Source organism: Protopterus annectens, chromosome 8.part0 (assembly GCF_019279795.1).
Source record: "Protopterus annectens isolate FY-2018-M chromosome 8.part0, PAN1.0, whole genome shotgun sequence".
Lineage (NCBI taxonomy): Eukaryota > Metazoa > Chordata > Ceratodontiformes > Protopteridae > Protopterus > Protopterus annectens.
Genome location: NC_056741.1, coordinates 1,681,289,454 through 1,681,316,325, shown reverse-complemented (window position 1 = coordinate 1,681,316,325; position 26,872 = coordinate 1,681,289,454). Strand labels below are relative to the sequence as shown.

The 26,872-nt window shown below is 35.4% G+C and overlaps 1 protein-coding gene across 10 annotated transcripts in view; it reads right to left on the bottom strand.

Moving 5' to 3' along the window:
• Positions 1 to 26,872, bottom strand: part of PKNOX2 (PBX/knotted 1 homeobox 2) — a 3,468,198-nt gene that overhangs the window by 314,601 nt on the left and 3,126,725 nt on the right. For all 10 annotated transcript variants that reach the window (XM_044081208.1, XM_044081207.1, XM_044081210.1 and 7 more), the window contains one exon: positions 21,669 to 21,847. In XM_044081208.1, coding sequence (XP_043937143.1) covers positions 21,669 to 21,847 — 179 coding nt within the window. The remainder of the gene's footprint in view (positions 1 to 21,668; positions 21,848 to 26,872) is intronic.

Genomic DNA, 26,872 nt, shown 5'->3' with positions numbered 1-26,872 from the left:
CAAGATGGTACTATAGACACACTACTGTATAGAAAGTCTTGCTATAAAAATACTTTTTTACTTTGTAGTAGTATGCATCCACATTACATTTTTAAAAATGTTGCAGAGGGGAAAGACTTAAGGATATCTTAGGTAAATGCAAATGATGATAACTTCCTGAAAGAGAAAGTGGATTTAGGAGAGAGATTTATAACAAGAGGATATAGTAAACATATGGTGCACAGTTCATTAGAATATGTGGTTAAAAGTAGGGAAGATGAGGGGGAGACCATATTTTCTGTCTAATCCACCTTCATCTAAAAATAAAAATAAGTATTCTAGTGATAGTAGGTGTAGAGTACCAGTAACATTTTCTAAAACTTCTGAAGGTATAACTAATATTATTAAGAAACACTGGAAGATTATGACCACACACCCAGAAATATAGAAGATAATGGGGGAGGTCCCAAGTTTTGTGCATAAGAAGAAAAAATCTTTGAAACAAATGTTATGTTATTCTAAGCATATAGAAGGAACCAGTAAAGTTAAATATAAGAAAAATGATAGTAAGTTTGCTACTAGACCATGTTGTAGTTGCAATTATTGTGAGTACATAGTTCAGGGGAATTTTTACATCTAGATCAAGGTAGAATACATAGGTTTAGTGTTGAGGCTACATGTAAGAGTATACATACAGTATAGCTAGCATATTGTGTTATATGCAAAAACTTTTATGTAGGAAACACTTTTAGATGTCTAAAGGATCGAGTACGGGAGCAACTATGTAACATCAGGAATGGTTCTAGAAGTAATGCCCTTGCCAAACATGTGGGAGAAACTTCTTCTGAATATAAGTTTAAGTTTTTGGTTATAGGCAAAGTAGAAATAGGTTTGAGAGGGGATGATATATGTAATGCAACTGAGTCTTTGGAGAGTAAATGGATAATTAGGCTCAGAACTGATAGTTTCAGGTCTCAGTGATAAAGTTCCAATAAAACCTATGTTAAAAACACGTCCACTTCTTAGATAACATTGATAATTTATTTTTATTTTTGTTAGAATTATACATGCATTCTTTGTGTTTATATTATATATTTTATACATTGAGAAATGTATAGTTTTAGAATGTTTTGTATAAGGTAAAGTTTTGTGCCTTTAAGAGGTAATTGCTTTTGTACCATGTGATTTTAAGATAATCTGTAGAAATGAGTAGGCATGGTAGTGATTTTATACATCTGAAGAAGCAGTTTTAATACTGGAAAAGCACTTACGGTTGTTTGTCCAAATAAAACTTTTTTGTTTTATGAAGATAGCTTGGTTTTGCTTCACCTTACTGATTTCTGCTAGACTTATTTTTTGTGGTGTTTGGTGAAGCATTTATCCAGCACATGCAGGTTTTTTGTTATTCCAGATTTTTGCTTCATAAACTCAAAGATTCAGTTGTGTGGGGACATTCATCCAAACCTAGCCCTACTAATCAAAACCCAAATCTCAACACCACCAGTTCCTGCAAGCACCATAACAGCCTAGATAACTCCTCTGCTTCAGTTATAAGCCATCCCTCTAATGCATCCTTTACTCCATATACAAGGACATTTTCCACCCAATCCAGTTCTCATTCACAGACATTCCATTCCCCCACTCTGTCAAACACACATCCAGCCAAATTACAGTAACTATGTCTGTCAATATTAAATCGTTGTAGTATTTGTAATAAAATTGCAGTGCTTTTGAAGCTAAACACTAAAACAAAAACACTCGGTATTATTGTACTTTACATGCTCTCCAGAAATACTCATACCCAAAGAACTTCTCTCCCAAATTACTTACGAAAAAAAATCTTTCTCAGTGATATCAATCTTACTGGCAAAATGTAACCTCTGACAGTCCCTCATCCTGTATAAATTTATTTGGTCTGACTCATCTCCTCACAGTATCTCCTAGATACAACAAAAACAATAAGGGCACAATGCTTAATTGGATTTTAGTCTCAGACCGAAAAGAAATATACTATCACTGGAACCTATCATAACTCACAAATTTTTATACAGCAGAAACAGCATTTCTTGAGACTGTATCTGTAGATTCAAGCATATCTCTCAAAGAATGTTTTGAAACCTGAGGCAAATTAGAAAGAATTTCATTCATATAAGACTTTTGCTTGAACAAAATCCTCCCCACTGTACACACACTGTAAAATAAATTTCTACATATAGCCTTGATAATTTAACATTCTAAAGACTAGATTACTAGAAAGAGACATCCTTTTGACCTGAAGATCTAACAATTTCCCTCTTTATCAGGGAGCATTGTATTAGATCAGGCAGCTGGGAAGACTGCAACTTGATCAGCAGTCAAATTAAAAAAGAGAACAGTCATATCCAACGAGACCTTAGATTTTCTCTGAGTCTTTTTACGGACTGCTGTAATAGATATCAGTGTCCTTCATGAAATTTTATAAACATCTTTCATGGCTGGTAAGAGATGGGAGATAGCTGCAGAACTGGGCATCTCTTCCTCTGTAAGGTCATATATGCTACCTAGTTTTGGGGTAGTTTTTGACTGCTCACAAGAACATCACTAAATTTATCAATCATCTGAGGAAAAGTGAACACTGACAGAAATTATATATATATATATATATATATATATATATATATATATATATATATATATTAAATAAACATAAAACTAAAAGGAGAATAAATCTAACAAAAAATGAAAAGGAGGTCTACAAATGGGGCTTATCTGAGCAATAAACTAGAAAAATTCATAACTGGATCTTGTAAAGAGTGAAAGGACATTTTTCTTTGGATGGCAGAAAAGACTGAACACTCAATTCCTGTCACAGCTAAAGGGTTGGAAACAGAATAAGACTGTAAAGCACCAGGAAATACAGAAGTTGACTGTAAACCACCAACAAATACAGAAGTGGCTGTAAACCCACTCAGCATATGCTCAGCCAATCAGCTGTCACAGGAAGAGAGAGGGAGGGGAGGACAGTGTGAATTTTTGAAATCTGGCAAATACTGGGTTACCTTGGCAGATAACCTAAAATGCCACTCAGGCAGTGGGAATGATGGATCTGCTAAGTTGATAGCTCACTACCAGAAATGTATTACACCAAAGTTTGTCATCACCTCTTAGCACTGAAGTAAGACTACATCCTGCCCTGTTTAAAGTATATCATGCCATAGTTTGGTATCACCTATCAGTACAGGGGTATGACTAAGTCCTGCCTTACTTAGTCATACACCAGACTACAAATGGGTATCACAGTGTGGCATCACTTCTCAGCTAAGGATTATAAATATATTCAGCTTTTTTTATTCTTATATCACACCACAGCTTGGTATCACCTGTCAGTAGACCAGTTTGAGGATATCCTGCCCTGTTTCCTCATATACTACCCCATAGGTTGATACTGCCTCTCAGCACAGAGATATGACTATATCTTAGCCTATGTGTTTATCTACCACACCACAGTTTGATGACATCTCTCAGCAGAGGAGTTTTCCATAGATTCTTCATAGATTCTTTGATACTCCAAGGCCAATGAGTCTCGAGACAATTTATGCCTTGCCAGTACCCTCCCTCAGGCCACAACATGGAAGATAATTAAGTTGCACTGCTCAACATGCAGGGGGGCAGTTTATTCCAGAGGTTTTGGAGGCACTGGGTTATAACCCAGTCCCACCACTATGTTTTATTTATCTCTTGGTGAGGATTTAGATCCTTGGTTCTAGTAGTGGCGGAGCCATTGCACATGCAGAAGATACAGGAGATACAGATAAAGCCAGTCTCTATGGCAAAGGAAACATGACAGCAACCTCCTCTCAAAAGTCTGTAAGACACTGAATATAGAGATAGAGCTTCCAGCCTCTTATGATAGCTTGGGGAATTTAGGCCTGGGATCATTTTGCTTAGGCACCTTTGGGATGTTTCTACTTGTTTGATATGTTTAGTGAGATAAATGCCAAACAGTGGGTCATAGTTGCTAAATTGTCTAATCAGTGATAAGTATAATGGAGTGATTACCTCTTTAGATCTTTAATATATTTCTTTTTGCAATTAGCTGTGCTTAGTAAAAGGAATCCTGAGAGCCATTGTCAAATGATGGTCAAGAGACAGGGAATTATCAACCCAAGTTCCTAGGTCACTGATTACATTTTTGTTTTGTCATAAGGTGTTATCTGTACAGTATGAAGAGGTGAGTGGATAGCTACTAAAATCAGTTTCTCTACACTTTTTAGCATTTATTCTAAGCCCATGTTAGTACACTATGCATTTACTAGGGAGAGTTTATTCTAGAGGTTTTGAGTATCAGTATAACTTAATAACAACCTCCTGTCCAGTTTGCAGCCATCTGCAAATGTTGCCAGCTAGAGGTCCTGACTCTCCACTTGGAGATCTCAGAAATAATACTCAAAATCGAGGCATCACGGCACTGAGTCATGAGAGACAGCTTTGGTCACTTTCATACTTTTGGACAAGGTGCCTGCAACACACACTATGCGGGTTCTATATATCACCTAGTTTTTTATCAATCTTACAGCAAATGGATTGATATTTAAAGCATTTAGCTTCTCTATGATGCCAGCATTATGTTGAAAGTCTTGGCCATGTCAAGAAATACTGTGTGTACCACACGACTACCATATACAGCCTCTGTAACACTTTGAAAGAAGTGTACTAGATTCAATAGATAGTCTACTCTTCAGAAAGCTAAACATTTTTTGGGGGGGGTTCACGTGGAATACGACTCTTGACATTACTTATGAAGTCAGTGATAATACATTTCATGGCATAACAGATGAGAATTTAAGACCAATAGGTCTGTAATTACCTGGGTCATACATAAGACCATTCATTCTCTTATGGAAGGGCATCATGACTGCAGTGGATGAAACTAGTAGCTCATCATAGATTAAACAGTTTAAGGACTGGGTCTGCAAAGGTATGTTTAACACTACTGATTAAGCAACAGGTATAATGGTGTCATGGAGGAAGTACCTATGGTCTTGGTTAGTACTTTCAGTAAACGATCTTTAGAAATAATTGGAGGGGTAATTCATTCAGGAATTTCAAGACTTTAGACAGAAGTATCATTGTTGAAGATGACACTGAAATTGTTGGCAATAATGTTGGTAATAGCTATTGGGCAAAGGAAAACCACCCCCTGGTTAACCAAAAGTACACTAGCCACCATGTGACTTAGAGATAAAGCCTGGACACAGTTCCAAAGAAAGAAATTTATATCTAACCTCAATGAATACAAAACACTTCGTAACTTAGTTAAAAAGCTTATCACATCAGACCATCGAAACTACTTCATCCAACTTCAAAGCAACCATAAAACCAACCCACAGAAGTTCTGGAGAGGTATAACTACCCTCCTAAAACCCGGTAATACATAAAACCCTAACCCCTCCCCAAACATACAAGACTCTGATCTAGCTACCCAATTAAATTTTTTCTTCATTGACTCCATCTCCAAACTTACCTCTTCTTTTTCAAATAATAATCCACCTCCTACCTCCACTTCTTCTTCAAATAACAATCCACCTCTTACCACCACTTCTCCTCTCCCACCTCCTTCAAATAATAATCCACCTCCTACCTCCACTTCTTCTTCAAATAACAATCCACCTCTTACCACCACTTCTCCTCTCCCACCTCCCCCTCCTACTTTCTTCTCCCACTCCTCACCCTCTCAACCCCCACCATTTTTCATTAAACCTATTCTACTTCTACTATAAGAAAATTCCTACAGAAACTGAAACCTTGCACCAATGCCCCTGATAACATTGCCTCATACTTCCTCAGCATAGCTGCTGATGCTATTGCCCTCCCTATCAGTATCCTAATCAACCACTCTATCCAAGAAGGTCTTGTTCCTCAAATCTGGAAAAAAGCTTATATCATTTCCCTGCACAAAGGAGGTAACAATACTAATATTTCCAACTTCCGTCCCATCGCCATTTCTAAGATACTAGAGAAATGCATTCACCTTCAACTCCTCCCCCATCTCTTGGACAACAACCTATTAACCCCTACCCAACATGGATTCAGACCCCATCATAGCACTATGACTGCTCTCCTTTCCTTCCTTGAAACTGTGAATAAAGCTAGAGATCTTGGCTTCACTGTATCTACCATCCTTCTCGATCTCTCTAAGGCATTCGACACTATCTCTCATAACCTTCTTCTTGCTAAACTAGATAACCTAAACCTCTCACTCTCTTCCCCTCAAATGGTTTACCAGCTATCTCTCCAATAGGCAACAAGCAGTCAAATGGAAAAAGGCCACCTCCTCCTTCCTCAACACCCCCACAGGTGTCCCTCAAGGTTCCATACTAGGACCCCTTCTCTTCAATATTTTCATTAATGACTTTTACCACTCCATCCCTCTTACTAGCATTATCCGATATGCAGATGATTCCACAATCATCTGTGCTGCCCCATCCATCCCAACTCTTTTAAAACTAACTCAAGATGCCTTCTCTACCACAGAGCGATGGATGAAAGACAACCATCTCGCACTCAATACTAGTAAAACTAAACTTATGATTTTTACCTCCTCCAAAACCAAGAACTTCGATCAAAATTTATTCTCCATCACCAGCCAAAATTCAACACCTCTTGAACTGGTATCCGAAGCCAAATTACTAGGAGTTCAAATCAACAACAGGCTTAAATTCAACTCCCATCTACTAATAAACATAAAAAAAAAACACCAAAAAATTGGTATGCTCTACCGACAAAATCGGTTTCTCACCTCAACTACCAAATTTAGTCTCTCTACTACATTTCTCTTACCCTCCCTTCTCTATGGAGCCCCACTTCTAACAAATCTACAATCATCTCTCAAAATCAAACTGTCTTCTTGCTACAATAAAATTGCCAGATTCGCCACTAGCAACAAATCATCAACACATCACTGTGAATTTCTCCACAAACTAAACTGGCTAGAACTACCAAACTACCTATCCTACATTCAGCTCACCTATGCCCATAAACTCATCTTCCAGCCTTCCCTCTGTCCCTCCCTCGCCACTACCTTTAAAATGCACCACACACAAAGACTTATCAGATCTAATAATCAAAACCTTACAGAAGTTTACCGACCTCTCCACCACCCAGGACAATACCTCCTGTCACACTCTTTAACTCGCTTATGGAACTCCCTTCTCCCCTCCATTCGTACCACTACTATCCTCCAATCCTTTAAAAAATCACTCCAATCTCATCTAACTTCCACATGGGAATACTCCTGCTCCCATCCCTCATAACCAACACTCTCCTTCATTCACCCTCTCCCTTCCTTTCTCAAATTCCAGATAACAATTTCTTGCCTGCCTCTAGTACCTAGTAACTCCTGACCCTACTCCATCTATCTACCTATCCTCATTCCAACTGGAAAAAAAAAATTTTTTTTGATATCATTTCCTTTGATTGAAATACTTTTGATCAGTCTGTTTACCTCTGTAATGAACCTGCAGTTTGTGTGTGTATATTAAGCTTAGTTTGTTTACCTCTGTAATCTTCATGCAATCTATGTGTATATATTAATCTTTGTGTAACATGTATTTAGGAGCTTTTAAGAGTATATTAAGCATAGTTTGTTTACCTCTGTAATCTACATGCAATCTATGTGTGTATATTAATCTTTGTGTAATATGTATTTAGGAGCTTTTCTCCCCCAGGACTCCATTGAAAATGGGTTCATTAGGCCCAATGGACTATCCTGGTTAAACAACTGCAAATAAATAAATAAAAATAAATAAATAATTGGAGGTATCATCTTGAACAAGTTCAGAACAATGCAGGGTATTGCTTCTTAGTTTTCTATCATAGCTAAAAGAATGACTTATAATTTATCTTTGACTTCCAAGTCCAGCCTGAGTTCATGGGCTCCTTTAGTAGACCTGAGAATATTTTTTTAAGTACATTTTTTATAATGCTTATGATATTTTCCTTGAAAAAGAGGGGTTTTGATCAACTACAGAAGTTAAGGAATTTCTTTTGTTGTAGAGCTTATTCATACCAGCAGATCATCGTGGTGGTTTATTTGTAAATTCCCTACAATATTTGCTTTAGGTAGGGACTGCTAGTTCTGCATTTTTTTCTAAATGGATGTAGAATTTCTTAGTGAAGCTTGCTGCTATGTCAAAATCTTGGGTGTTATAGCCATAAGTGATTTTTTAAACACCTTTATTGAATTATCACTTGTGACACAGGCAAGCTTACACTTATATAAAAGTAATCAAACCATATTAACAAGTTCCCGTTTTCAAACATTATAGTATATATAACAATATAAGTGATGTATAATTTGAGCAACATTATATAAATTATTCAATTCATGCCTTCTCTTAAACCTTATTCCTCCTACAAAACATTTTTTCTGCATGTATTGTTCTCACAGTTTCCATTTTTTTCTAGGTAATTTATTCCTACCCTTTTCTAAAGATCCAACTTCCTGTTCCTTTATCTCTGTTACAATATTAACTACAAGTATGTTGGTTTTATATTTTTTGGGGGTAGGGGCAAGCTAACAGCTTAGTTTCTCAGCTCTGCTATTTCAGTTATATTTCTGACAGAAATCATTAAGTTTTTGACATTCTGAAGTCCACAACTTTGATTCTTTTTAAGATTTTGGAAGATTATATCCAAAATTTATATCCTCAATTTTCTTAATTTCTGTCAACATTCAAACAAAAAGGGTTTTGCCTATTCTTTGAAATGAGGTATTCCAAAACTCACAGGACTTGTCATCAAGAAGTATTTACAGTCACTTCTTATTAGCACAGACAATCACTGTTGAGAAACTGGATAAAATGGACAACAAACTACACAATTTCAAAGAAAAATGCACAAAACAAGTGGAACTTGAAATAATACAAAAAAAGACTCAGATCTCTAGTATGGAAGAGGCACTAAATTATGTAGAAGGAAGGGTTTCAAAAGAAGAACACAATTTTGAATTTTTATTAAAGCAAAATACTTCTTTACTAAATAAAACAGATGATCTTGAAAATGGATCCAGGAGGAAAAATATACACATTTATGGATTACCTGAAAAAAACAGGAGACAATATGGTTAACTTCCTCACTTCTTGGCTCCCTAAGACTTAAAATTTATCTGAGTCTATATTATATGGTTTTGAAAGAGCTCACAGGTCTCTTGTGGTCCCTTCATCATCAGAAAAAAGTAAATACAAATCCAAGATCAGTAACTGTGAGATTTTTTTTCCTGCCAAGATAAGGAACTGGTTTTAAAAACTGCTTGGTCAAATTCTCCAAATAAATTAAATGAGAATACAATAAGGTTTGACAATGACTACTCTTTATCTGTGATTTTAAATAGAAAAGAGTTCCTTCCTTTGATAAAATAATTGAAAAAGAGACAGTTTAAAGTGCACTTACTACTTTCAGCTAGAATTAAAGTTTTTTTTCTTACAGAAGGTACTAAAACTTTTGAAACACTGGAATCGGCTATATCCTTTTTAAAATCATAAACATTTTGAAACAGAAGAAATGCAATAAAGCTATAGTTCACTGAAAAGACAAATAGAAAAGAATGGGTAGAAAACTACTTACAAGAAGAAAAAAATAAAGGAAAAATAAATATCGATCATTTTTGTTTTTCTCTTTGGTCTAGTTGGTTCATATTCATATAGTCTTGGTACTGTTTGGCATTTTATAACAAAAAGCTATAACTGATAGAAACAAGAATACACACACACACACACACACACACACACACACACACACACACACACACACACACACACACACACAAAAAGTCTGGTAATGTCATTTTTTTATAACATCATAAACAGCAGTCAATACTTATTTAGATTTTACTTGAAAATATTCTATTACTTATAAGCAAATTTTAAATAATTAGTTGTCTCTTTCTCTTTTTGGCTTGTGTGTGTCTTTACTATGAGTGAGTGTTATGTTTTGCAGGCTGGATTTTTTTTCTTTGGTATTACGTTTGTTGTATACAGATTTTTTGACCTATATAAATTTCTAGATGTCTAGTCATGTGTTGAATGGTTATAATGACTGTTTGCTGCTTAAGTGGAGTTGTGGGTGATGTGGGTTTTTATTTTATTTCTTTATTTTCTCTTTTGATTAAAGTTATGGAGTTTATGAAAATGATGGCTTGGATAATGTTTCTTATATGTAGAGAGTTGTGTTTAGACGTCACTTGGATTGGCTTCCCTTCACTTATACAATCAGAACAAGTAGGTTTCTCTCTTTAAAAACGAAAGCTAAGCTCAAGACATACCTGGAGCCATTTTGGATTGTGTTGTTGTTTAGATTGTTTCTTAATATTTCCCGCACAGGTCATGAGCTGGAAGGTTTTTTTCCTTCTTGTCTTTTGCTTTTAGATTGTCTTCCGATTGCGTGGACTGTCAAGAAGGAAACAGATTAATGACATCACATTCATGGGTCGAAAGGTATAAAAGAGATGATCCTGGTATAACACAATTTAAAGTGGTATCCACCTTTACTGTGGACTTTTTTGTTTTGATTTTGTTTTGTTTGAAATCAGATTGCTTGTCATGCCTCTTGACCTTATAAAGCAGACAATTTGGATGAAGCTACGAATAGTAGAGGGAAAGGGCTCAAAGGTAGGGACATTTTTTGAATGTTGTTCTTGTGGATTAAGAGGGTTGGTGGAGTAATAGGTTATTGATTTCGGTCATTAGTGATTTGTTAATAAATTGCCAGATGGTTATGGCCTTGTGAGGAACAGGTTAAAGATATGGGTCAGGAGTCTAGATACTTTGTGAAGGTCTGGAAAGTCAAAAGCTATGCTGCCTGGGTAAAATACATACTTCTCAACTATCCCTGATTTTCAAGGGCATCCCTGAATTTGATTTAAATTATAGATCTGTCCCTCTAAATCCCACTTAAATCTGATGACTGCTGCTGAAAAGATGGTGAACAGCACTTAATAAATAATACTAGTAATTGGAGTCATAGGTGACTTTTACATTAGAAAATGTAAATTAATTCACACATATCTGTTGGAGGGAGTCTGTTTTATAATGTGTTATAATTAGTCTTTGATTGTTTTGGAAGGATGTAGATAGTTGCTAGATGTATTGTTTGATATGGGTTTATATTGAATGCTGCTGTAAGTTTTGCTGATTTATCAAAATCTGTGACTTTCTTATTTACAGATAGCCACTTACAAATTGTTGCAATAAAAATTATTGTATTTCAGCTAGGCATTAACTTCCAGTGTCAAATCAATTTTTGTTTCAAGTAAAAATTACTTGGGTAGGATGAATGCTAAAATTTAGTAAAGAATGCAATACAGGTAAATAATCATTTTTGTTATTAAAAAAAAAAAAAAAAAAAAAAGACAGTGAAAAAATGGAAAAAATAGTCTTCAAGTATCATCCACAGACATCTGGAGCACTACTGTCAGTGAGGTGTAATGTTCTGTTCCGCGGGTATATGTAAATATAAAAGCATTTGTTTACACAGGTCATAAAAAGCATTAAATGTGTTTGTTTTATGGTATATCAGAATAAGGTGTGAAACACAACAGTCCTCCACTTTCAGATTATGATGCATTTTAGTTACATTAAGATTGCTGTTACCTTCCATATAAAAATGTGTAAGTACCAGTGATGATAAATGAAATGCAGAAGCCTATTTCAATCCAAGTAAAGATGGATATGTACCTTTTGCAAAATCCATGGTGCAAAATGTATCACACATTCAACAGACAGACAAATCCACACTTAATAGAGATGTTTAAGGTTAACATGTGGACTTCCTTTATTTGCCACAGAAATCAATATCTACATATACACAGATATTTTAGGGTAGGGAGCTACCCAAGACAGACACACTTTCCAAAGTAAGATATAGCTACACACAATAAACTATTATCTATCTTGAATATTAATACTGAGAGACATAATCAGTACCCTATTTGGACAAAATTATGGTACCAGCACATTCTAACAAAAAATATTAACCCATTAGCTCTTCCTTTTCTTTCATTAGGTGTCATGAATAGTTTAAAAATTCCTAACTCTTTAAAACAAAAAATCAATGCTTTTCAAGAACTGTTAAAACGTGTCAATTTAGAAAATATATTTCAATTAATGCAACCTCTCCATCTAAACCCTAATATTAATTTAGACAATATACCTATTAATCTTTCAAATTTTCCCCTGATCAAGGATCTTACTGTTTGGGATCTGATGCAATACAAAAATGAAACTCTCACTAATATACGCAAAACTCTTAAGGTTAATGCTAATTATATAACTATTTTACGTCAACTGAGAAATATTGACAATGGAAAGTTTATCCACACCAAAATAGACAACACAGATCTCACTAATTATAAAGTGGTTATACAAATCCTTACACTTCCAGAGAAAATGTTATCTAAATCTTATAATCTTATAAATCAGATAACTCATAATACAGCTTGCCTCTTTTCTAATTATTGGGACAAACACAATTATATCTATAAAACAGAAACTCTCAGCTATTAAAAATACACTGGAATACTCACCTTTCAAAAAACTCTTTTACACACAACTAATGATTAATAATAATGCATATTTCACTCCTTCTAAACTTAACAAATTTGATGCCAATAAACCGGCCTCATGTTCTTGTTGTTCTCACCCTAATGCAGATCTTCTACATATTTTTTGGTCTTGTCACCACTCACACAAACTTTGGACTTCCCTAAAAGTCCGTTTACAGAAAATGGGATATCATAAATCCACCCTATCCTGGGAGATTGCAATATTACACATACCCAATATTTACCTCTCCAAATTGGATACACAAGTGCTAATCTACATATGTTCACTTATAAAACTTTACATCACCCAAAATTGGCTAGATCATACTAAACTGAACTGGAATAATTTTAAAACCCTAGCCTGTACATATATTAGTGCACAGAAAACATTAGTGAAAAGTCCCAAGAAGTTGGCTCATATCAACAAAGCTATAGAAAAGGTGTTACATATTATTAATAGTGAATAGTTGGCTACTCTCCTTTTGGGATTCATAGACCCCAGTCTCCTTTATATCCTCATACCTGCTTTCTTTTAGATCTATACCTACTTTGATATATTCCTTGGTTAACACTTGTATATGATGTATATAGTTATTGTATGTTCTCAGATAGTATTGAGATAAAACATTTATCATACAAAAGCTATGTTATCATAATTATCTCCTAACTTTTCACTTTTTCAATATGTATTTTAATTTAGTTTTGTTGTTGTTGTATTCTTATTTCAATATTTTAAAATTCAATAAAAGTTTTTTGAAAAAAAAAAGATATAGCTACACACTTGTTTTTGTTTTAGTGTTAGGGTGGGGAACTCCATTACATCTCACAAATATCCATATGTTTATGGATTGGGGGATGGCATAATGATGGAGATGTTTACATCACATACAAAGTTTGATTCTTAGCTTTGAGGGGAAACTGATTTGGCTTAAAATGACACAGAAGAGGAGTTAACCTAGTACCTACATATCAGGATACAAATGTATAGAGATGCTTTACAGGTAGGATTTAACACACTATTACTTCTCACACATGCATTTCTTCTCAGGTACAAATACCTGCACACATAGAGATATTTTAGAGGTATGGTATGGATTACTAATACATCATCTTATGTTCAAATGATGGACAGAGGCAGAGAGGAGTGAGGTTTCATTTGCACATGACAGGCTCATAATTTTTTATGAAGTGCTTTAGTCTCTCTCTGATCTTCTTTTCTTACTGAGTTCCTGCAATGTTAAACTCATTGTGAAAGTGGTATTTTATCCACCAGTAACTCGTTAAATGACAGGATGCTCATCAATGGATAAACTCCTCTCAGAAAACTACTGAAACTGGATTATGACTCATGTCTGAAATGAAGCTTTATCTTAATGTTTCACATACATGAAACACATTTCTAATTTAAGTAAATATTTTGGTTACTGCTTTTAGGTCACTACTTAATAAAGAGAATGGCCCTCTAGGATTATTTGATCAGTCTGCATTTTGCTTAATAATTTATGTATAAGTTGTTGTTGTTTGTCTTTCGGCTTTTCCCAAGGGGTCGCCACAGCAGAACTCCGGTCCGCTAATGATTGGCAGTAGATTTTCACGAACGCCGAGGTGCCAGCTCGACGTCCAACCTTCAATGAAGGCACGCCCATTTACACATGTCTTTCAAACGCCCATCCATAATGCAATTTATACTGCATAGTTTTAAGATTCAAGCTTTTAGGCTTACTTAAGATGCCTTTTATTTTTACTCTATTGATTCATTTACCTTATATTACAGTGATGTTTAATGTTGTTAGTAACACGGCTCATGACTGTCAAATAGGATTTATGTTGTATACATCTATTATTTAGTAAAGCTACGCTAGCTTTATTCTTTTTTTAATTTACATAATTTTATGGAAACACAGGCATTTAAACCCATATCATCTCAATTAATAATATGTAAGATTATAAGCACATATTTTAATTTATTTCTATTATTGTGTTGTACATTAACAGAGTTTCAGACTTATTTTGGATGTTAATTTTAATCTACTGGGTAATGTTATATAATATAGTTGGTACTTTAAAGTTCAATATTGGGGCAACAGGTCTAATGAGTACTTGGAATCTTATCTATATCTTTCCTGTGAAGTGGTTGAAAACTAAACGAATGATGATACCCACCGCCTATTCCTCTACTAACATCCTTACTGTAATAAAGGTCTCCTAATAAGTTTTGCAGTACTTCCACACCATGTACAGATCAAGTTTGAAAATGTCCTGGTTTATTTGACAGACAGGTTTCCTGACACTACACACACGATTACACCTTCAGTTTAATAAACATTCAGTTTGCCAATCATTTTTGTTACAGCGTCATACAAAAGAAAATGCCTAAAAGACACAAGGCATCCGCCAACTAAAAAATGTTATTATCCAACTAAGCAAGAAGACAAGGAGTTTTGATTTCCAATAGAAAGTAATCTTCATTTCATGACAGTCACCTCAGACACAACATATTCGGTGGATAACGAGATGTGCAATACAGAAACTATAATATAAAGCTACGTTTATGCAAATGACATGTTTAAAAATACCGACACTATAAAAACTTGCAGTTCCACTCTTATCTTAAAAGTACCACTCTCATTACGCCATCAACAAACACCAATACCATCCCAAATGAGTATATGTGCAGGAGATGACCACTTCAGTATGCAACTACTGGGTAAATGTGTAGGTTTTTATTTTTGCAATTCAAGGTCAGTTTGGCATTTGCAATAGTTACAATTTATATTTAGAAAAAACACATTTACTTTTAGGTTTTACATATGTTGTTGTACTTCCTAAAATAACAGCTAGCACATCAGAACTTACTATAAGAGCACTTTAGAAAGGAATACAGATTTCGATAGGATTATGTGGGTACAGTGTTGGCACTGTCCTATGGTGAAAATTTACAAAGGGGTACTCATGCAGACTTTATTTACTCAAATGGATTTTGTTTTGCTTTTGGGCCTTTCGCTTGTTGTTAATAGGGCTGGAAATTTGGTATCTACATCTTTCCGGTGAAGTGCTTACAACACACAACTTGTTCAGAATTGGCATTAAATTACTCTTCTAAAACCCTTGTAAGGTAACAATGGTAACATCCGAAAACTGTAGATTCCAATTGCTCATTAGACCTGTTGCCCCAATAACAGAAAAGTACCATGCAGTTTTGTTTTCTTAATAATTATGTAGATGATAAATAAAATAAGATTTTAATAGATTTTCAACTGAAACAAACATGAGCTTTAAAAAAAATTAGTAATGCAGACACTGATTGATTATATATATGGTGAGTCTGTTTAAACATTTTTCTTAGGAGATTTTAAATAAGATGCATAATCTTTTTTTTTTTTGACTTCATGTTAAAATGGTATCATTACAAGTATAGCATAGACAGAATGAACTTCACATAGTTAGGATTTGAAAATGGTCACAACAGTTGATTTAAGAATTCTGAAGTATCTATCAAGCTATGACTCATATATAATGTTATTCTTATTTACAGAGATCTATTTAATTTGGACTATGGACCCTTAATATATTAATCTTTTAAATATTAAAAGTAGAGTAAATAAATGAATATTATGTAAAATTATTTTCAATTACATATCCTTGAAACATAAATACTAGATAATAAAAAGTATATATAACTCATTAATTAATATTTGTTTAATTTGTAACTTTATAAAATTAATTTTCAAATAGTTAGAGAGGGGGTTTGTCTTGGGAGAAGACTTTAGAGGGAATGCTTGAATAGAGATGCTATTCAAATATGGGGTCTTAAACCTCAGGGATAGTATAGTTTACTTTTTATTTAAATGTTTACTGCTTCAAAGTTTAACTGCTTATAATTTGGTGTTTACAAATATTAATAACTTCAGCTTGATTGATAAACGTATACAATAATTTTGAGTCATATTCTTCTCTGTATTGTTAAGAACATATGACTAACTATACTTTTACTGATACATTATATATGTAGGTGTATTTCTAGCAATGATAATGTCTTGAATACCAGCTGTAAAAGGGGGAGTTTAAACAAATACTTAAAAATGTTTAATGCCCAAGTTGTATTCTTACAAGAGATAAATTTATTACAAGAAGACATTAATAGACTTAGTACTAATATATATGTAATACTTGTTAGCTCACATTATAAACAAAAAAGGAAGTGTAGCAATTTTATGAAAAAACTGCATGAATGTCTAACATCATAATTTATACAATGATAGATCTGGGATGTTTTGTCTAGAATCTTTGGAATTAAATGGGAAAGTACACACTTTGATTAATCTTTATTGGATTCCTGCATTAGGAGTTAAATTGATGAAGCTACAGTTTGAGGAGATTATACAACATTCTAGAGGAAATATAGCTTTGGCTGGTGACTTTAATTGTATTTAAATGATTGTGATACTAACACAATAAATAAGCATAGAAAACCAGTGTCATTTAAAGCAATAATATACTTCACAGTTGTTGTTGTTGTGTATTTTGGCTTTTTCCCAGTTAGGGGTCGCCACAGTGGAACTCTGGTCCGCTAATGATTGGCAGTTGATTTTTACGTGCTGAGTTGCCAGCCCTAACGCACAACCTTCAACGAAGGTATGCCCATTCACACATGTCTCCACACAGAAGACGCTCTAGCTGAGAGTCTAACCGGTCAGCGTCTTACTGTGAGGCGACAACGCTACCGCGGCACCACCACCGCGGAAAAATATACTTCACAGTACAAACATTATTTACATAAACACATTTCACAGTAAAATACATTCAAGCAGACAGTTTCATCTTGTCAAGTGGAGTAAACATGCTTAGAATGGACATATTAAACAAACTTTAACACACACACCCAACTCTGTAACATCCAGAAAATCCAATACAACTGGTAACAGATGCTCAGAAGTTTAGAAATGGGCTCAATTTGTAAACTGCATTTGCTTATCCTGTGTCTCCGAAGCATTTACTATCAGTTTCCTTTAATGGGTATGCTTTAAGGTTTTCTTAAAACTAGTAATATTACCAAGTTCCCTAATAGTTTCTAGCATATTATTGCAGGGGCAATTTAAAAGAATGATTTCTTAGTGTTATTTAGTTTAAAAGGGAGCACTCATTTCCAGTTGCAGATGGTCAGAATTTCTTAGGCCTAACATTGTTCACAAATGAACAGTGTAACATTAGACAATAACAAGTGTTAATTAATTTTTATGTCAGGGTGTTTAACATTGGAGGCAGATAACCATTTGGCTTTCCAAGCAGTAATTTAATAGTGTTCTCTGTTTACTAGTGATATGAAATGCAGTTTCCAAGAGAGAAGTATTCCCTGCTGATAGCATTGTAATGATAGACAGTCTGAATCTAGCCTAGGTATGAATACATTGATGGCAATGGATCCAGAGCTGATTTGGCATTTCATCCCCTTGCCTCTTCAATTAAATATAAAAAACATAAGCACAGAGCATCCGGCTTGCTACAATTTGTTGTACAGCTTATCACACACAAGCTGAACTGCATTTCTGTACTGGTATTCAGAAATACTGCCATAGAAAAAAGATTGCAGGAGCTGCAATTCCTAATCACACCCCTTGGCACCTTGCACTCAGGCAGCTGCCCCCTTTGCTCCATATTTGCTACACTACTGAATGAATGACCTAGCCTCAGGGGATAAAAGATGAGAGATGGAATAAGAAAGTGTGAGCTGTAATAGGATTTTGCTGACTTGAGTCTGTAGGTTTCTGGTGATGTACAGGGTCTGATGAAGAACTTTTCCAAGATATCTTTGCTTATAGGACTGGAGCTTGATGTAAGGAACTGTGATTATCAGAGGCTGAAATTCCAAAGATATCTACAATCATTATATTTACTCAGGAGAGGAGGAAGGAGGGTCCATAAGATAAGAATATATTTTGTCTTGTTTGAACTATGGCATTATGTTTTGGTGCTGGAAGTATATTCATGTTTCTATATCTCAGATGTGAAATGCACACACTGACAAATATATGTGGAGAGGTCTTTTCTCCTGAGGTACAATATCAATCAGTCTTGCTTCTTATATATGATAAAGTGAGGCCACATGGCCAATACATTTTCACTGATCATTTAGCTGCTATAATAGGAGTCTAGAAGATAGCCAGAATACAGCTGCAGTGCAACTGTAAATGCTGAGGAAAACCAGATTGGCAATTTGTGCTGTCAAATGTCAGAGTCCCTTTTATCCAATTTTCCTATTCATTTACTGAATTGTATGGTCACTGTTGCCACAGGTGCTCTTAACTAATTTACCTAAATAGGCTAGGGATGCCAAGTCTGGTGTTAGATCCCCTCGGATACAAGTTATGTTTGTGCTAGCTCAGTCATATCTTTGTTTTATGATACAGTTTGGAGATGACCTGTTTAAGGATCTGCTCCAATTTTAGGAGTTTAATTTCTAGTAGCTTTCCAAAGGATACCTAAGCATATTTCCTCTTTCCAACATATATTTTCTGCTCTGCAAAACACAACTGATTCTTCTAAACAAAACTGATCAGGATGTGGATGCTTCTCCCCTTCTGTGGTATATCTATGCTGCACACTGAATTTGAATCGGGTTCCTATTAGAACGACGAAAACGCATTTTGTCAAATGTGTTTTCGTCTACATATATAGAGCAAACAGGCAAAACAGTGAAGCGGCTGTTCAGCAAATTCTTTCCCTGGAAAAGAAGTCACTTGACCGCTTCGTTGCTTTGCCATGTTCTGCAGTTTAGTGTGGTCCCTTGTCCGGTATAGCTCCCGAGCATGAATGTGCAACAGTTACTGACCATAGGGTTAGAGTGCAGGTTAAGGTAAGTGCATATGTATACAAGTGTTTACTGTTTTTTATTTTGCATTGGATGTATGGTTGAGTTACGTGTGTATGTGTTTTCAGCTGTTTACTTTTGTTTTGGGGGGGTAGAATTAGGGTTAAGGTAAGTGTGTATGTGTTTGGAACTGTTTATGTAAATGTGCAAGAGTTACTGATCTTGGGGTTAGGGTGCAGGTTAAGGTAAGTGCATATATTTTAAAATGTTTACTGTTTTTTTTTTGTTTTTTTCCATTAGATGTATGGTTGGGTTACGTGCATATCTGTATTTAGTTGCTTTACTGTTTTTTTGGGGGTGTACAATAAGGGTTAGGGTATGAGTGTATGTGTTTGGAAGTGTTTAATGTTTTTTTTTTTTTGGTTGGGACAGCGATTTTTTTCCCTAGGAAAGAAATCGCTGTTCTGTGGTTTCAACATTTTTAGCTTTCGCTGAAAATGTGTCGATGAAAAATTGTTTGCTGTTTTCAGCGTTTGATGTTTCAATATAGACCCATTTTAATCTTGTGTGTCTTTCTTTAGGAATTTGTCTCCCTGGCACATACATTTTATCACCCTTCACATTATACGTTTTTTGGCCAAGAAAAAGTCCACAGAGCAAGATGTTTGTAGGCCTTTCATCTCACCTTCCCATTAAAGTCATAATCTTACTGAAATCCTAAGAATTTAGTTGCCTTACTTCTCTTCCACTGGTGCCATAAAACATTTATGTCCTTTGTATCTTTTCCATGGTTTACTGAAAGACAATAGTTAAAGACAGAATGCCATAACTATACCACTGACAAAGACAGTGAACAAAGACAAATTCTTGCAACTAGTATATACCCACTTTAACAAAACTCTAATTTAAGCACTGTTTTGTAGATGAAGGGCTTATTATTAGCATGTGTAAAATATAACAAAGAACACAAATCAGTGAATGCTACTTGGAAACCTTTACTGACATACTGGCCAGCAATTCAGAAAGCAAGCAGTAATTCTGACTTCTGCTATTCTAACTGAATAAAAACAATATTCTGTATAATAAGGTATGGCATTATAGTCTCATCTTTGAGAGCAAAGACAGTATTATATGAAAAGAAACACTTAGCCAAAAGTAAAACAATGTTAGTGCTTTTTCCCTCAATAAGTCTTTTTGGGTTAGAACAAAACAAAAAATATTATTAACAATTTATAATGCTGTGGGAACAGTACTATTACACAATATAAAGTTTAGATAAAAACAATTTTTTTCTTGGACTTTGATAAAAGCGGTTCTTCAACAATTTTTTAATCTGTCATTCTGTACTACTGAATGTTAAACATTTTATCATAGGTTCAGAGAGTCATACTAAGCTTATGGTCAAGCGGACCTTTGAAAAGCTCAGCGACATCACTCCATACTAATGCTGCAGTTCTTCTCATAGAAGGTTTGATTGTCTGAGCCCTCATTTGCCTACTGTGTGACCTTGAGCAATTCACTTAACCAGACACTGCAGCTGGGTCACCCTTGAAAAAAGACTACATGTCTAGTTAGCACGTTAACAAAAAACAAGGCTAACTGGAGATCATTCTTCAGGCATCTTTATGAGAAGAGGGATGATGCCTTTAGTCTATCAGAGTGACTGGCTGGTTTAGGTGCTTAGCAAAGTAAAAGTCAAAGGGTGCAATATATTCAATTATGGGCCTAATAAGGAATGAATAAAATGAGATTATAACTTCTTTGGTCCTTGAGGAAAAGTACAATATGTCTCACTTCCTTCCAGATGCACAGTAGCATAACAATATTGTACACACATACACGCACACACATGTATACATATATATGGATTCACTTCAGAAGACTGAAAGCCCAAAATCTTGAATTTCAAAAGACTGAGACCAAAATCTTGAAAGTATAAAAGACTGAAAACTCAAAATACTGAATCTCAGAATACTGAAAACACACAGGATACCAACACTTGCATTTCAAATGGATATGGATACCTGTATAAAACAGTTCTGGAACTCATGCCATTACATAAAAACACAAAGAGCCAACCACGACAATACATGACTAGGTAGAAAATAAGTCAGATTACCCAAGCCTAGTTAAGAAAAATGGTACTTTCAAAAAAAGAGAGAGAGAGATTTTTTTTTGTCTGTAATAATTGCATTTGTATCACCAAAGATTATTATAATATTCTACATACAATAACATAACATAACCTGTTTTTGCCTTACCAGCAAATTCTTCACCTTTTGCCAAATTATATTATGCTCTTACCATCTGGAGCAGTCCCAGTATGGATTCCTTGCTGCTGCAACCTTCCTATTGCAATTGAATTAGGCCAGAACCTCTGTGTGGGTCGATTCTGGGACTTGATCTTCTTGGCCTTTGGTGTTGGATCTGGGTTGCTGGCATCAAGCATAGGCTGAAGGATACGCCTTCTGGCATTGATAAACCTTACAATAAAAAGGAAAGAATGACCTGTTAATAAGGCAGCAGATCTTCAAAGATCCCAAATAAAATCAATAAATAACAGCTACTTGTCCTCTTACGGCTAGTACCAGTTCCACCTCATTGTGATCCAGGTCATATAGTACTTTAAATATTAACCAAAAACAAAACCAAAGTGAAAACTCTAGCCAAGAACACATTATGCACTCAATTCACCCAAATGTATTCTATTAGCTATAATAAAATACATCTGGCCTAATCAAGTGCATTATGTGCTCCTGATGATGTTTTCACTTTGGTTTTGGTTAAGAGTTTCTACTGAGGAAGTGACTGCTGTCCTGTTTATGGCAATTTACATATTGCACAAAACAGCTTTACTCATTCCCTGCTTCTGGGATGTAGTCAGATAAATAGTACAAGACTGGTGTAAAGGTCTTAGTATGGACTGATTAAGAATGTGCTTTATTCAGCACTTCATTAATCCCAGTCAGATACCTCATAAATACACACATACAAATATTTCAAGCACTGGCATTACTGCCCTTCTAGCCTGCCAATATACCAAAACACTTGTCCCCATAATAATTGCCCATATTGTTCTTAAAAAATATGCAAACTAGTATTGGCTTTAATGTAATTTGGTAGTCTGTTCCATGCCTCAGCTGCTCTCTCAGATAACCAATTAGTGCAATTCCCATTCCTACAGAATCTTCTACATAGGTTGTTTGATAATTTTCTACTACTTTTTATAGCCCCAAACATTTCCAGAGGTAGTTGTCTCTGAAATGCCCTATACAAGTGAATAAGATCTCCTCTTAGATATCTATAAGATACCCTGTGCAAGTTTAGATATGTTAGTATTTCATAATAACTTAAATGTTTATCCATAGATGCCCTTAGTATATTTCTGCTGAACTCTTTCCAGTTTATTCATGCTTGTTTTCTTATAAGGTTTCTATATTGTTATCCATACTCATTTATGTCTAATGTAACTAACAAATGACTACATCATTTCTGATTTCCTAGACTTTATAAATCTTTTTATACAAGGTTTAGTTTTATAATGATCATTAATCAACTGACTGATACAATTAGGAAAACTCAAAACTGGATCTACCCATATACCCAGGTCCTTAAATGAGCCTATACTTCCAATCACTGTGTGGTGTATTAAATATTCACCTTTCAATTTATGTCTCCCAAATCTCATATGCTTAGATTTTGATGTATTTATCAGCATATTATTCTCCTGTACCCAAATGGTCAATTTAGTCAAGTTCTTTGGCAGACATGCTTTATCTGTAACACATGTAATCAGTTTACCCAATTTCAGGTCATCTGCATATAGACTGTAAAAAACCTCAGATGAAAAACTTAGGTCTGAAAGATACAATCTAAACAAGTACAGTCCTAGGAGAGACCCCTGGGGACACCCTAACTGTAACCAAGGATTTCACCTGTCCAATGACTGTATGATACTTGCCATGTCTTATTTGTAATTCATGCAGCTATCCATCGTATCAAGAGTACACTGATACCTAGTTGTTCTAATTTATTAATCAGTGTTTTGCGTATGACCCTGTCAAATGCTGAAGTTAAAGCTATATAAATTATATCACAGCACAATTTTTTCATTCATAGCTGTTATTATATTGTTATAGAACATTATGTTACAGGTGGTAACAGATAACCCAAAAACGAGGGGCAACCCAAATGATCACAAGAAAGTCAAAGGCAGTTTATTTTCCACAAGGGACTTATTGTAGCACACACTAAAACACGGAATAACATTAATGCATTAACGAAACACTGCATTTTCATCACCAAAATTTAAAAATGTATAAATGTCAATGTGGCATTTTATGTGTATGTTATATCTGAAGAAGTCCTTGGTGACGAAATCCCTATCATAACAGCTCCACCTGGCTTTTTGTTAGAATGTCTGTTGCAGTAAAAACATTTATACCCTGACAGAACTGGTTTCCAGTCATTGCTGTTTAATCATGTTTCACAAACAATAACAACACTGATCTTGTGGGAATGTAGCAAATTTTCCAATTAAAAAAAAACTTTATTATTAATGCTCCTAGCATTAACAACCATTGGAGATGCATCGATTGTTGCTATCTGTGAACACTTCAGCCTGGCAAAAATGCTACCTAGTGTTTGTCAAATACTGCCAAATATCTGCTGCAAAACAGCTCTTCCCTGATTTTGACAAATGCATGCCAGCCTGTCTGAACACGTGTGCACAAAACTAGGCCTGGATGCTCTACGCATTTCCATTTTTTAAAAGAGAACATTTTTTCCATCTAGGTATTTACCCCAAAAAACTTTTCATTCATGGTGACCTGGGGTTCAAGAAGCTTGGTGCAAGGACGGTTTTAGCCTTGCGCTGAGAGCCCTCAGTACAGATGGTGCAGCAGCACCATATGAATATGTATGAGGGCGTGCCGCCACACCCTCGACGTGCACAGGAAATGTGTGCGAATGCAGAGGGTGTGTACAAGTGCTCTACGGAGGCGTAAACATGCCCCGACAGTTGCATAACCTACTAAGCTTACAATTAGAGCCCACCTCTAATAGTAAGGCAGTAATTCAGTGTCCGTGGATACCGAAATGTATGCTAAGCATACAAGAGTGTCCACGAACAGTGAAATAAAATCGAAGTAGTAAACACAGAAGCACGTAGTGGAATGTTGAGCCCTGTCCCTAGAACTTTCACAACTAGATTCCCTGTGTCCCTATTATACATTTGTACTGTGGCAATATTGAAGGTGTAAGCAAAGCGCAGCATGTTTGCATGTCGCTGTCCTCCACCGAGCGTAGCTTACACATCAAAATCATTCAAATAGAGAAAAACATGCAGAATCAACGTAAACATCAATAGTGTAGTGTTTAGAGCATCTGCCTAACAAACAGGCATTCACAGTTCAAGCCCAACAATAGCACATATCATTTTCCATGTGGAATGAATGTCGTTTTGCTGTACAACCGACATAGGAGTATTCTATGAGATGTTTAACTAAATGTTATTCAATCAAAGTGGCACTGTCATAATGAATAAGGCACTTTTAAGCAGGTGTAAGCACAAATAAGCAGCAGTAAACATATATAAGTACCAGTAAGCAAGTCTGAGTGCGCATGCGCAGGTCTAAGCAGTGCCCAGCATAGGAAATGTATATAAGTATGTACAGATATATATTATATAATATATATATATATATATATATATATATATATATATATATATATATATATATATAAACTAAGAAGAATGAACAATGTAACAATAAAGCATACAAAAGGAATGAGAAGGGAATCAACAGCAACCCCAGTATTATATAGCGCTGTCAGCGTATGTCATATCAAGCTGGGCAGGAGTGAGCAAAGCACTGCTACTCACACCACAGGCAGGATATTACCAGTGGTAGTAACATTGTTGATATGCTAAGTCTACTTTACAATCAGAGGGTAGTCCCTGGTGGGAACTACCCAAAAATTGATAGAATGTTTGGCCATCTGACCATTACACAAGCAAGGGCAGGTATGTTCAAGGACTAAATGGTGGGAGAGCCTGAGAATACATGGGTTGGGACAACATACGTGTAGGGCCTCTAATGCTTGGGAGAGGGCAATGTGTGGAGGTGTGTCATGGCTGCGATAGCAACTGGACAATGGATGGTATGCGTGTATGTTGAACTCGGGTGAGGTGGAGGAACTATGGGTATGAAATTATGGATCCAGGCGTGCCAGGGTTGGATGGATTGGTTCTAACTGGACCACCTCGTGGAGGTCAGTGAGTTCGTTATAAGTATATATGCATACACACATGCAGACATCTATATGTAGAAGTACATTCTCTGTAACACATTCATTCCGTTTGCAGACATAAATAATATGAATGTGCCCTTACAAACCTCGACAGTAGATCGAATAATAGGTTGTGCATAAGAGGGAAGGGATGAAACTGCTAAAACGCAGAAGTGTGTACAATGTCCAAAGTCAGTGCTGTGCTGAAAAAATCAAATGTGAGGACTTTCTCACACATGGAATCATTCCTGTGATCTGCCTGCTATGGCAACGCCAATTACTAAACCTGTCTAGTTGTAAAAGAAATACGCCGAACACGTACATAATTAGGCTCTCGTGTAACGTGTGCGTTACCACATAGTCATACTTATTAATTTATTGTAGTGTCATGTTAATGGGAGTAAGGCTGTAATGACGTATACAGTCTACTCTTGACATAAAGACATGCGTGTCCCATGTGAGACAACCCAAAAATTGCGAATAGTGTCCTTTTGGTCGCTCATGTCACCAATGTTTATGGAGTAAAGGTTTGGGAGTTCTGAGGATACGTGGAGTGAGTCAACCGATGGGATGGGTCTACAGGAGTAGGGAGTGGCCAATGTGTAGTGGTGTGGATACACCGTGAATCCAACTGGAGTATGGATGACTGCAGTGTTAGGAAGGCATTTGGGTGGGTGTTTGGGGAACCAGGAGTCATGGGTATATATGCAAATGAAGCAGCACAGCAATACTGTATTGGTTAGAGCAACCGCCTAATGAACAGACATTTCCTGTTCCGAATCCCACTTCATCACAAACCATTTGCCATCGGTAATCTGTACATGAACATATTTCGACATCTGCCTGCTGTATAACCTGCAAAATAATTAAAAGTGAAATAGAGTGAAGTGTGAATAAGGCACTAGTAAGCAGGTTTAAGCATATATAAACACCAGTAAGCATGTGTAAGTGCGTTTGCGCTGGGTATGCATTGCTTTACAGAAACACACACACACACACACACACATATATATATATATATATATATAAAAAAATATATACATATATATCTATATATATATGTGTGTGTGTGTGTGTGTATATATATATATAAATATATATATATATATATATATATATATATATATATATATATATATATATATAGATATAGATATAAAGATGGCTGCAGACATATAAATATAGGTATATACATACATATATGTATATATATATAT